Raw genomic sequence first — 12,585 nt, forward strand, 5'->3', positions numbered from 1 at the left:
ACTTCTGAAATTTGGGGGAAGATTTCTGTTTTTCTACAAGGGGCACAAATACATGTGTGATTTGGAAAACTCAAAGAAGGAAAATAGAGGGGTGTAAAGAGAGGCATCCCCGGGATGGGCCTGAGCCCCAGTCCCTCCATGGCCCCCGCCTGCTCCCTCCCCTTGGGACATACCTGAGGTATTGGTCCAGCGACTGCACTGTCCCACGAGGCCTTCTGGGTTGTCAAGAAACCTGAGAGGACAGAGGTACATGTGAAAGGCCTTTTAGGGAAGGAGAGCAACTTTCTGAAACAGGACGTCTGGTAGATGTGCCCTAGTTCTCATTATTCACAGTAGTTATGCCTTAGACACTGAAGGAGCGAATTCTGAGCCAGGAGTTTACCAGAAGCACAGCTTCCAACCGCGACATTTTTACCAGCTGATCAATACATCACCTGGTTTTACCTGTGTGCCTAAAGACTTCTTATTTAATAAAATGTGGATTCACTCACGTGGATCTCTGGTCCAGCAGCACCTATAGTTCACACCTGAAGGATGCTCATCTCACACACGTATTTCCTTGCACTTAGCACTTCATCACTATGCTTGGGGCCATTTTAAACAGCAAAATCTCCCCCCAAAAAGCGTAAAAGTGTGGAAAATGTGGCACTAAACAGACCACATGAAGGACACCTGTGAGCTGAAACAAGAAGGCAGAGTGTCGCCTTGTTCAACCTCGGCTAGGATCACGTGCTTCGGGCAACTCAATTTTCTCCACTCTGCGTGTCTGAGAATGACTTTGAAAGCCATTCCAAGTATTGCTTTTGGGGTTACAAATACATGTTAGTGAAGAGGTCAATTCCCAAATACAGAATCTGTGAATCATGAGGATCAACTATCTGTCTATCCACACACATATTTGTATACATATACATGTATAAATACACAGACACAGACACACACACACACACACACACACACACACCCACCCTCTTGGACCACTCAAGAAAAATGAAAGCTGGGGGGGAGGGATAAACTAGGAGGTTGGGATTAACATATACACACTACTATATATAAAATAGATAACCAACAAGGACCTACTGCATAGCACAGGAAATTCTACTCAATATTTTGTAATAATCTATAAGGGAAAAGAATCTGAAATAGTATATATATGTTCACATATATATTCATATATATACCCATATACATATAACTGAATTACTGTGCTGTATAATGAAACTAACATGCTGGGGACTTCCCTGGTGGCTCAGTGGTTAAGAACCCGCCTGCCAATGCAGGGGACAGGGGTTTGATCCCTGGTCCGGGAAGATCCCACGTGCCGCGGAGCAACTAGGCCCATGCACCACAACTATTGAGCCTGCGCTCAAGAGCCTGTGAGCCACAACAGCTGAGCCCTCGTGCCACAGCTACTGAAGCCCGCATGCCTAGAGCCCGTGCTCCTCAACAAGAGAAGCCACCTCCATGAGAAGCACGCCCACCACAACAAAGAGTAGCCCTGCTCTCTGCAACTAGAGAAAGCCCGCATGCGGCAACAAAGAGCCAATGCAGCCAAAAATAAATAAATAAAATAAATTTATAAAAAAAAAAAAAAACTAACATGCTATTGTAAATCTACCTCAATTAAAAAAAAAAGCAAGAAGGAAAAATGAAAGTTCATCCACTTCCTCGGCTCCACCCTCAGAGTCCTGGCCTCCTGTATCTTCCTCTGGCCTGGGCCGGCCACCGGGCTGGCTCCCCACTGTCCACCAAGGCATGGGGTGCTGTCCTCCCCTTCCCCACCCCCACAGCCCAGAAGTCCCCAAGCCCCACCCTCCTGCTCCCCAACACCCTCTGCCCCATTCCCACCTCTGTCCATGGCTCTAAGCCCGCTCCCCAACACTCTCTGCCCCATTCCCACCTCTGTCCATGGCTCTAAGCCCAGCTCAGGCCTCACCCTTTCTCCCTGGACCCCAGCCTCCTCCCCAGCTTTCCATGCACCCCCCACCCACAGCCCCAGAGAGTCTTTCTATGCCCAGAGTGGACCCTGCCCTCCCCCCCTGTTCACAGCCCTCCTGTGCTTCCCCAGTGCCCTGTTGGGAAACCTCTGGCACCAAAGCCACCAGCCCCTGTGGCTTTGTGTCCCTGCTTCCTCCCTCCCATCTCATACTCCAGTCACACCAAACCCCTTCTAGCCCCCCAACCATGTCACACATCCACCCACATCTCCTGGCCTCTGTACATATTGCTCCTCTGCCTTTGGCAGCCTTTCCCCACCTTGACCCCCAGTAAGTGGCTGCTCTCCCTTCTGGACATGGCTGGAGGGCTGGTCCCCTGGAAGCTTCCCCTGGACCCCTGCAGGTGGAGGAAACGGATCCCTGCCCGTTTGCACACCCTGCGCCTAGGTCCACGGATCCCCTACAGCAACTGTCATGTGTGCACAAGAAGGGCTGGGTCTGACCCTTGTCCCTCCCCAGCAGCCTCAGGGTGTATGTGGTAAATGACTGAGCAAGTAAGCGATGGCAGAAAAGGGCTGCGCCAGCCTGAGGACGTTGTAAATTGTGAGAGCAATTCTCCCATCACAGGCTGTCACTGTGTTCGTGGGACCTCCCCGCCCAGCGGCAGCCTTGAGACCAGGGACCAACTCCGACCGCGGAGTCTGTGCTTTCCCAGCTGGGGGCCTTGCACAACCGAAAGCCATGGGGAATCAAATTGCTTCTCCTCTTTTTTTTTTTTTTTTTTTTTTTTTTTTTTTTGCGGTACGCGGGCCTCTCACTGCTGTGGCCTCTCCCGTTGCGGAGCACAGGCTCCGGACGCGCAGGCCCAGCGGCCATGGCTCAGGGGCCCAGCCGCTCCACGGCATGTGGGATCTTCCCGGAGCGGGGCACGAACCCGCGTCCCCTGCATCGGCAGGCGAACTCTCAACCACCGCGCCACCACGGAAGCCCTCCTCTTTCTTTTATTCATTCATTCTGTCATGAACTAGAACTTTCAAAAAAATGAATACATATTTGCTGAGTGAATGGAAAAAAGCCACGCACACCAGTAAGACGTCGGAGAGGACAGGTTAGGGCTCCGGAAAACGTGCGCGTGGCAACACTGCCCCCTTGTGGGCCCTTTGGTTACTGCCTCAAGTCAACCGACAGAGGCTGGGCTGGGGGTGTCTAGAATGAGTCCCACATCACCACTGATGCCCCCTGTGGAGCATCTTCATGTTCCCCGCCCCCGCTCTGTGATCGTGGCTTGGATCTGGGGTTCTGGAAGGAACTCTGACTTATCCTGAAGTCACTGATATGAAAGTGATTACTAAGACCTATTTTATTTACTCTGCGTCCGACTTGGCAAGGGCAGAGCCTCTTAGTGAAGCGTGCCACAGTCACATTTGATTAACTCCTGTGAAGGGGAAGGTGGGAGAGAGGTGGAAGGGAGATACGACTGTTCTTAGGAGTTAGAGGAGGTAGGGGGAGGGAGAGTCCAACCCAGTGGAGGCTCAGGAAGCAGGTTCAGAATGTACGAATGAACGAACAGAGAGTTCACACGTCACATGCCGTCTGCCCAGAAATCCTGCCTCCCCTTTGTCTGCCTGGGAAACTCCTCGGCAGACCGGGTCAGGCGTCTCTTGGGTAAGGGCTCCCAGGGGCCCGAGGCCAGGTCACGTGCCTCCCCTCTGCTCCCCAAATGCCCCGGGGCTGCCTCCACCCTCACAGGCACCGCTCACTTCCTGCCTGCGTGTCTCCTCCCGTCCTGGGAACTTCCAGGGCTAGGGTTGCATCTGCCTGACCCTGACGTGCCAAGCGCTGTACTGCGAACAACACAGTGACAAGAGAGCTGACGCCGTCCCTGCCTTCAGAGAAATCCGACTAAAGGGGGCGCTGAGGAGGAGTCCGCTACCTGGCGCCCGGTGTCACTTCTCCCCTGTGATGGCAGAATCCCAGGCGTCGGCAGCCATAGGCTGGAGACATTTCCCAGCCCCCGCTGCAGCCTGGGGTGGTCACGTGACCAAGAGACACGTCATTTCGGTGCTGCCCTCTGAAAGCAACGGGAGTCAGTGGCACTAGAGCTCGCACCCAGTATGAGGGGGGCCGAGGTGCCCCACAACCCTTGGCCTCCTACCTCGGGACTGTTAGGGAGCAGTAAAGATCTACCTCGTTTGAGCCGCAGTCTTTCGGGGTCTCCTCGTAAGAGCAACTCAGCCTCGTCACTAACACAGCAGAGCGCTTCAAGGAGCAGTTCACGAACTTCAGCCTCACTTAACCGCTTTAGCGGCTGGGCTGTGGGCTTCAACTACGTGTGTTGCTAATTCTGTGACTCGTTTTCACCTGGCTTCAATGCAAAAATGGAAAACTACTGGAAAACCAGAAAATAAGTGCAGAAAGAAATTAAGAAAGCAGGGAAATGGGCTCATGTTCTGGCAGGTTCTGATGCAGAGGAAACCTGGGAGCTGAAGGCTGCTCTCTCTTTGTCTGTCTCTTCGTCCTTCAGCAGAGATGTTGGGACACATAAGCACCGAGGTGGGACCTCCTACTTGCCTCACTGCCCTTCTGGAGGTGATTCATCTGTCACCACTGCCATGAGACCTGCCCTGGCCTTTAAATCTAAAAGAGCAGGCATGTCCACACCCTGACAGCCCCCCTGATGGCTACCCAGGGTTCCGACCTGACGGCCCCCACCGTCTGACCTCTGCCATGCTGTGTGTTTCACTATCTCTGTACCGTCTATCTCCCCCATTAGAATGCGAGTTCCCTGAGGGCAGGGATGTTTGTCCTAGTTACTCCTGTATCCCCAGGACCTGGAATAGAGCCTGGTGCATGGGAGGTGCTCAGTGAGTATCTGGTGAGTGGAGGACGGCTGCATCCAAACACCACCAATCCACGTGCGATAAGCCTCCCACACTTGGGAGATACCAGCTTCCAGGTGAAAGGGCCTCCTCTGGACTCAAATGACCTGGGAGCAACTCTGATCAGCTGTGTGACCTGGGCTGATTACCTAAGCTCTCTGTGCTTTCAGATCATGAGAGCACTTACCTCAGAGCTGCGCTGAGGATGACACAGGCGAGTACTGGGTGCACTGCCCAGCGCGGGACAGTATACAATAAAGGTCAGCCTTGAACAGGTCACTATGGGCAGGCCAATGTGACGCGTGTCCCTTCCTCTGAGCGTGAACAAGCAGGAGACCTGATGCCGTGGGGGCGAGGGAAGGGCTCCCTGGGGAGTGACGACTAAGCTGAAACCTGAAGGAGGGTGAGATTTGCGGCATGGCATCTGGGTGTGCGTTCGATCGGTATAAATCAAACATAACATATTTCAAACACAACGTATTTTTCAAGGACACAGCTACATCTAAAATTAATTGAGGAGAAGCACTGACCTTCTTTAACAATGTAAAGTTAAAAAAATATAGCATTGGGCTTCCCTGGTGGCGCCGTGGTTGAGCGTCCACCTGCCGATGCAGGGGACACGGGTTCGTGCCCCGGTCCGGGAGGATCCCACATGCCGCCGAGCGGCTGGGCCCGTGAGCCATGGCCGCGGGGCCTGCGCGTCCGGAGCCTGTGCTCCGCAACGGGAGAGGCCACAACAGTGAGAGGCCCGCGTACCGCAAAAAAAAAAAAAAAAAAAAAAAAAAAAAGCAGCACTGAGTGAAAGAAAGAAAATGAAATTTAGAGCACAGTACCATTTATGCAAGTTAAATACACTCATCATATGTTGTTTAAGGACATAGACATGTCTATACAAACTTATTTGAAAGCAGTAGTCAGAAGCAGTAAAGCTGATGCACGTGTAATGATGGGGTTAAAGTGTTGAGTGAAAAAAGCCAGAAACAGGTGAGATTCAGAACAGAATACCATTTATGCAAGTCAAATACACACAGTGCCACCACCGTCATGCAAGTTTAAGGATACAAGTACATTTACACAAGCATATCGGTAGGACATATATTCGGCAAGTATGTGTGTCCACAGTTGAGAGAAGGAAGCTGGGGGATAATAAAAGGGGCAAAATCAAAGGAGAGAGAGGCTCAACACGAACCAAGAGCACAGCATGCTGAGAACTGAAAAGTACGACAGACTCAGTGCTGTTCACTGGCGAGTTTCCCTCTTCCCACTCCGCACACTTTTCCTGGATAATCTCTCATCCTCTCCCAGGGCTTCTGCTGACAATTCCTGAGACACTGCTGGGGTCTACGGCTCCGTCTGGACTTCCTTCCTGCACTTCAGATGGGAGAGCCAACCATCTCCTGGATGGCCCCTCCTGGATGACTCCTCTTGGGGCAACTCTCACGCCCCAAGCCTATACCACATCTCGAATCCCAACGTGTGGACCTGCAGAGCTTCCCTGTGTCTAGCCGTCTACTGTCCTTGGTGCTGAAGACCAAAGCCCCTGTGCCTGCTTTCCTCTGCGCCCAGCTGCCCTCTGTCCTTGGTGCTGAACCGCGCACGCAGCAGCACCTCCCTTGGCACCGAGGTGCCCTCTGTCCTTGGGGCTGAACGTCTAAAACAGAACTAGCAGGACCAGGCGCTTTTATGTGCAGAGGTGAGGGAAGCATGTAAAAGAGGCCAGTGTTGCCAGAGGCTGAGGCAGGGCCCAGGCCAAATCGTTCAGGTTGCCTGTGTGTCCCCGTGGGAGTGAACGAATCATGGTGTCCTGTACACTGTGAGCATTTTCTACAGGCCAGGCTCTGTGCTGAGTGCTGTGTACCTGACTCCCCCGAATCCTTCCACAGCCCCCTGAGGTGGGTGCTAATGGGATCCCACCTGATGGAGGACACTGAGGCTTGTGGAGGTTAAGCTGCCCACCCAACACCCTGCAGCAGTGGGGCTGGAGCCTGACCGCAGGCAGTGTGGCTCCAGAGCCCACGCTCCTGTCTGCTGCAATGGACGGTAGAGCAGATTCCTTCCCGAGAACTGCAGAGGCCTTGACTCTGCCAGATGCCGCCTCCCCCTCTTTTCTGTTCCCTGTTGGGTTCTGAGCTTCAGTCCCACCTGCAGGGGTGCTGGGCTCTGCTGACCCCCAGACTCACTTCTGTTTCAGCTTCATGGTATCCTCGGCGCTGGGAAGGCAGTTCGTCCATGGCAGGGTCCCATAGAGCCACTTCAGCAGACAGTAGCCCAGGGTCTGGAGGTCACTGCGGCGGGAGGGCCCTGGGGAGGGAGGGGAGGCTCAGTCCAGATGTCCCGCTCACCGACACGCCCCCCCCCTTCCTTTCTCTCACGGGCTCAAGCATGGGCTCACACACTCAACCACCCAAACATACAGGCGCTCGTCTGTTCATTCACTTCTCACGCACCCACTCTCAGTCCCTCGTGGGTCTCTCAATTACTCGTTCACTCCCTCATCTCCTTGTCTTTCATTCATGCACCTATTTGTTCAATGAGTCCTTAGAGCCCTGTGTGCCAGGCCCCTTCCCACATTCTTAAAACACAGGTAAGAGTTTGGTTGGGTCCCAGCCCTTGAGAGTCCTTGACAGTCCAGTGGAGAGACAGTTATAGCGTGGGATCACCTGGGTCATAGAGGAGACAGAACAGGGCATGAGGGAACGCAGAAGGATGGGCAGTGAACTCAGCCTCACTCAGTAGGGGAGGGCAAAGGAGACAGCAGGGTTTGATTTTTCTTATGCTTCCTCAATCACATGACGCAGACAACACTCCATATAAGCATTCAACAAACACTGAGAGTTGACTGTGCCAGACCTTCGCCCTCTGGTGCTGGAGGCACAGGTACCATTGCTTCCTGGGGGAGCTTGGTGTAGTGGGAGGATGCGGGCAGGCACATGGATGGTCATGATATCAAGGGCTTTGGGAAAGAGAGGCCGAGACCTCCTCAAGGAATCTTCTTCTCAAAGTGCTCTCTTCTCTCCCCATACACCTGCCTTAGATAATTTCATTCCCAACCCTGGGCTTCAACTTACAGCTCCTGAGATACTGCTGACATCTGAGTCTCGGTCCAGACCGCGCCCCGTGCTGCTGACATGGACAGCCAGCTGCTTACTCAACAGCGCCCCCTAGATGACTCCTGGGCAGCTGCCACGCTCCAAGTCTGCGCAGATCCTGAACGTGGGCCTCTGGACCTGCAGGGCTTCCTTGCAGTCAACTGTTCACTGTCCTTGGTGCTGGACCACTGCCCCACAATGCCCTAATGCGTGTGGGCGCTATCCATGGTTCTGAATCCACACTGTGGCTCCCCCGCTCAACCTGACTCCTGTGTTTAGCCATCTGCTGCCCGTGGTTGTGAAAACCTACAACTGCCCTTGTCCGAGAAGCATGTCTCCATGGTCCCGAACCCCTTCTCTGGCCTCTTACCACATCCCTTGTGCAGGTCCATGCTAATGAACTCAAGGTCCCCCTCATGGGGGCTCCTGCTGCCTTCGGCGTACGCCACGTGTCTGCCGCCTGGCGAATAGCGGAAGGTGAAGCCGTAGCCTGCCAGGGTCACCTGTGTGGACGTGGGGAGAAGCCATATAGTTTGAAGGTTAGGAGCTTGGATTCTGGAGTCAGAGATTTCAATCGTGGGTGCAATTTGAAACATAATGCCGAACAGTACAGAAGGGTGTGACAAGAACACAAACCAACTGTCCCCATCACTGCTCAGCCCCCCTAAACCCACTGTCCAGAAGTAACCACTAATATAGATTCTTATGTGTTATTTCAAATAATTTTCTTTAAATAATCAGTAAACACATGTGGATGGGGAGGTGGCTCTGGTTTCCCACACATGGATCACACTCTACCTCCTGCTGGGCACACAGCTTACTGCACTTTAACAGTGTATTAACTCTAGAGCCAGAGAGACCAGGTTCCAATGCCAGCTTGGCCCTTTAGTGGCCATACAACTTTGGGCAAGTTATGAAACTTCTCTGTGCTCTGATTTCTCCATTTGTAAAATGAAGATAATGACAGTCCGCACCTTGCAGGGCTGTTAGGAGGCTTACCTGAGTTGAAAACAAAAAGCCCTAATCGACTAGACACAGAAAGTTAGCCGCATCAGCTTTTTAATGGCTGCATTAAAAATTTTTTTTAAATTAATTAATTAATGTCTGCGTTGGGTCTTCGTTGCTGCGCGCGGGCTTTCTCTAGTTGTGGCGAGCGGGGGCTACTCTTCACTGCAGTGCACGGCTTCTCATTGCGGTGGCTTCTGTTGTTGCAGAGCATGGGCTCTAGGCACGCAGGCTCAGCAGCTGTGGCGCACGGGCTTAGTTGCTCCGCGGCACGTGGGATCTTCCAGGACCAGGGCTCGAACCCGTGTCCCCTGCACTGGCAGGCGGATTCTCAACCACTGCGCCACCGGGGAAGTCCCTAATGGCTGCATCTTATTCTGCCGAATGGAGAGTAGACAACTGTCGGCTTTGTCCATGTGAGACCTACATCTTTTTCTTCTGGTCACAGTTTGTGATGGTTAACTTTACGTGTCAGCCTGACTGGGCCACAGGTTATTCTGGGTGTGTCTGTGAGGGTGTATCTGGATGAGATGGATATTTAAATCAGTAGACTGAATAAAACCGACTGCCCTCTCTAGTGTGCAGGCGCCTCATCCCGTCAGTTGAACAGAACATGAAGGCTGAGTGAAAGGGAATGCCTCCTGCCTGATCACTTGAGCTGAACATCAGCCTTTTCCTGCCTTTAGATTTGAACAGAAATATTGGCTCTTCTTGGGTCTCGAGCCTGCCAGCTTTCAGACTGGAAATCACACAATCAACTCTTCTAGTTTTCAGGACTTTGGCCTCTGACTAGACCACATTATCAGCTCTCCTGGTCTCCAGCTTGCCAACTGCAGACCTAGGTCCCTAGATCAGCTTGCATAATTGTTTGAGTCAACTCCTTATAATAAATCTCTCTCTCATATATATATATATATATATATATATATATATATATATATGCACGCACACACACACACACATACACATTCTATTGGTTCCGTTTCTTTAGAGAGCTCTGACTAATATGGTTCCAGGATTTTTCTCTGGGATCACCCCTCTCCAATTCTCAGTCCATGTGTCTGAGGTGGGGCTCACCTGATCTATTTCCACTGGGGTTGCTAAACTGACGGGATTTGAGCCTCCTAAAAAAAAAATAATTTATTTTATTTATCTTTGGCCGCGCCGGGTCCTCGCTGGCGCGCGGGCCTTCTCTAGTTGTGGAGAGTGTGGGCCGCTCTTCGTTGCGGCGCGCATGCTTATTGCGGTGTCTTCTCTTGTTGTGGAGCACGGGCTCCAGGCTCACGGGCTCAGTACTCGTGGCACACGGGCTTAGTTGCTCCGTGGCATGTGGGATCCTCCCGGACCAGGGCTCGAACCCGTGTCTCCTGCATTGGCAGGCGGATTCTTAACCACTGCGCCACCAGGGAAGCCCGAGCCTCATTTGCTGGTGGTTATTTTGTCACCACAGGGAAGACAGTTCGCCTGATTATGAGCAATGCAAACACAAGAAGAGCCCAGAAATGGAAGAGCCAGCTTCCCAATGACAGGGCCTGAGTTCTTAGATTCAGCCATGCTTGAAGCCAGTGAAGTCCTAGATTTTTCCACTCCATGGAGCAATAAATTGCACTTGGCCCTTTTTAAACTTTTTTTTTTCCTTTTCTTTTTTGCTTAAGGCATGTTAAATTGGGTTTCTGTCATTAGCAGGAGTAATTAGAATTTACTTTAAAATACTAATTAGTACTCGACTGGGAGTATATATTTGAGGTTTTCCAATTTTACTGTCACAATCAATGTTGTCAGGAACATTTTGTACATGTATCTTCGAATATATGAATAAGATATGTTCCTAAAAGAGGACCCGGTGGATCAAAAAAATATGCATTTAAATTTTGACTGCTATATTCAAATTACCTTCCAAAAAGGTTGCCCATTTCATACTTCCAATAGTATATAAAGAATTCCTAGTTCCTTACATCCTTATCAGCAGGAGATGTTATTTTTCTTTTTAATTTTGTCCACCCAAAGGGTAAAAATAGTGTATTTTAAGGGTAATTGCTATGACTATTAAGGAGGTTGAGCATCTTTTCAAACATTTAACTAACCTGTGGATTTCTTTTTCTACGAACTGCTTTTCCTATCCTTTGTCTATTTTTCTACTAAGTTACTTATCTCTTCATATTTATTTGAAGGAACTCTTTATACATGATGGATAGCAATTCTTTGTCTGCAATAAGCATTGTGAAATAAACGCAGGTTTTTTTTGTTGTTGCTTTTTTTTTTTTTTTTTTTTTTTGCGGTACGCGGGCCTCTCACCGTTGCGGCCTCTCCCGTTGCGGAGCACAGGCTCCGGACGCGCAGGCCCAGCGGCCATGGCTCACGGGCCCAGCCGCTCCGCGGCATGTGGGATCCTCCCGGACCGGGGCACGAACCCATGTCCCCTGCATCGGCAGGCGGACTCTCAACCACTGCGCCACCAGGGAAGCCCTAAACGCAGGTTTTGACACAGGTGAGATCCTGAGCCCAGAGAGCCCCCAGGATGGGGGAGGACCTGGCTATTACCTGGCTCAAGTCCTCTGGATTCACAAAGATATTCTCAGCTGTCACGTTGCCATGAACATACTCATTCTCATGGAGGAACACCAGGGCATCCAGCTGGGGGGAAGAAAGCAAGCATCCCCATGAGAAGCAGGCTAACACAGAGAGGCTCTGATGCAAAGCTCCGGAGGGAACCCCCACTGCTGGGCCTGGGGTCACGTGGTGCTGCTTGCGGTGGGGGTGGTCCAAACCTGACTACTCCTAAGTGAAGCATCAGGAAGCCCACCGTGACAGCCCACCTAAGCATGTCTTCTAATTAGGCTTTTGAAAAATTCAGCATTAAAGCTGATATTTGGTTTTCCATTGACCTCTTATGTCTACCTCTTAGCTGATCTCAGGAGGGGAAGAAGCTGGTTACTTATCGACCCCCCACAAGAAAGAAAACCCAGCACTCATGTACATCAAAGAGGTTTTTTCTCATTTGTCCTAGGGAGCAGAAATACATTTAGTTAAGTAATTTATATTCTGATCTCTAGCTCTGACTTTTCCATTGAGCTCATATATTGAACTCCCCAGGTATTCCTTACATCTTGATTACAACCCAAGCCCTCGTCGACTCCAAGGCTCTACTGCCCACCAAGTTCTGCTTGTTCTAACTCTCCATCCTCACAGCCCAGCTCCTCCTCAGGCCTGGTCCTCTCTGTGATGACCTCACCCAGCCTCCATCTCACCCCTCCAGCCCACCCCCACACGGCCCACAGGGTCTTTCTACACCCAGAGCTGACCCTGCCCTTCCCCTATTCCCAATCCTCGCGTGGTTCCCCAGCGCCCTTGGGACAGAGTCCCGGCCCCCCAGGTTGGTGTTCAAGGTCCTGTGTGATCTGGTCACTGCTGAGCTCTCCACACCAACCTCAGCTGTCACCTTTCCCCTCTACACGTCACACTGCAGACACTCTGAGCGTAATGTCCTTTGGGACTCACCTGATGTGTCACTCCCTTGCCGCTTCCATCCCTCCAGCAATTTACACTGGGTCCTCTTATTCTCCATCACTTCTAGTCAAAGCACTTTTCACAATCTGTGCAACTGTGATTTAATATCATCCTCTCCCACTAGACATAAAACCATGACTGTGCTGATCACCATGGTACTCCCAGCTC

The 12,585-nt window shown here is 51.5% G+C and overlaps 1 protein-coding gene across 6 annotated transcripts in view; it reads right to left on the bottom strand.

Moving 5' to 3' along the window:
• The window catches only part of VRK3 (VRK serine/threonine kinase 3), a 45,503-nt gene that overhangs the window by 7,106 nt on the left and 25,812 nt on the right, over nt 1-12,585 (bottom strand). For 4 of the 6 annotated variants that reach the window (XM_007112462.4, XM_024132630.3, XM_028477594.1 and 1 more), the window contains 4 exons: nt 11,452-11,544; nt 8,276-8,408; nt 6,997-7,117; nt 174-232 (listed from right to left, as the gene is read on the bottom strand). In XM_007112462.4, coding sequence (XP_007112524.2) covers nt 174-232; nt 6,997-7,117; nt 8,276-8,408; nt 11,452-11,544 — 406 coding nt within the window. Of the gene's footprint in view, nt 1-173; nt 233-5,739; nt 6,188-6,996; nt 7,118-8,275; nt 8,409-11,451; nt 11,545-12,585 lie in introns of those variants that run through there. The other 2 variants (XM_028477593.2, XM_028477595.2) reach the window with 2 other exon arrangements.

The sequence above is a fragment of the Physeter macrocephalus genome, chromosome 17 (assembly GCF_002837175.3).
Source record: "Physeter macrocephalus isolate SW-GA chromosome 17, ASM283717v5, whole genome shotgun sequence".
In the NCBI taxonomy this organism is placed as follows: domain Eukaryota; kingdom Metazoa; phylum Chordata; class Mammalia; order Artiodactyla; family Physeteridae; genus Physeter; species Physeter macrocephalus.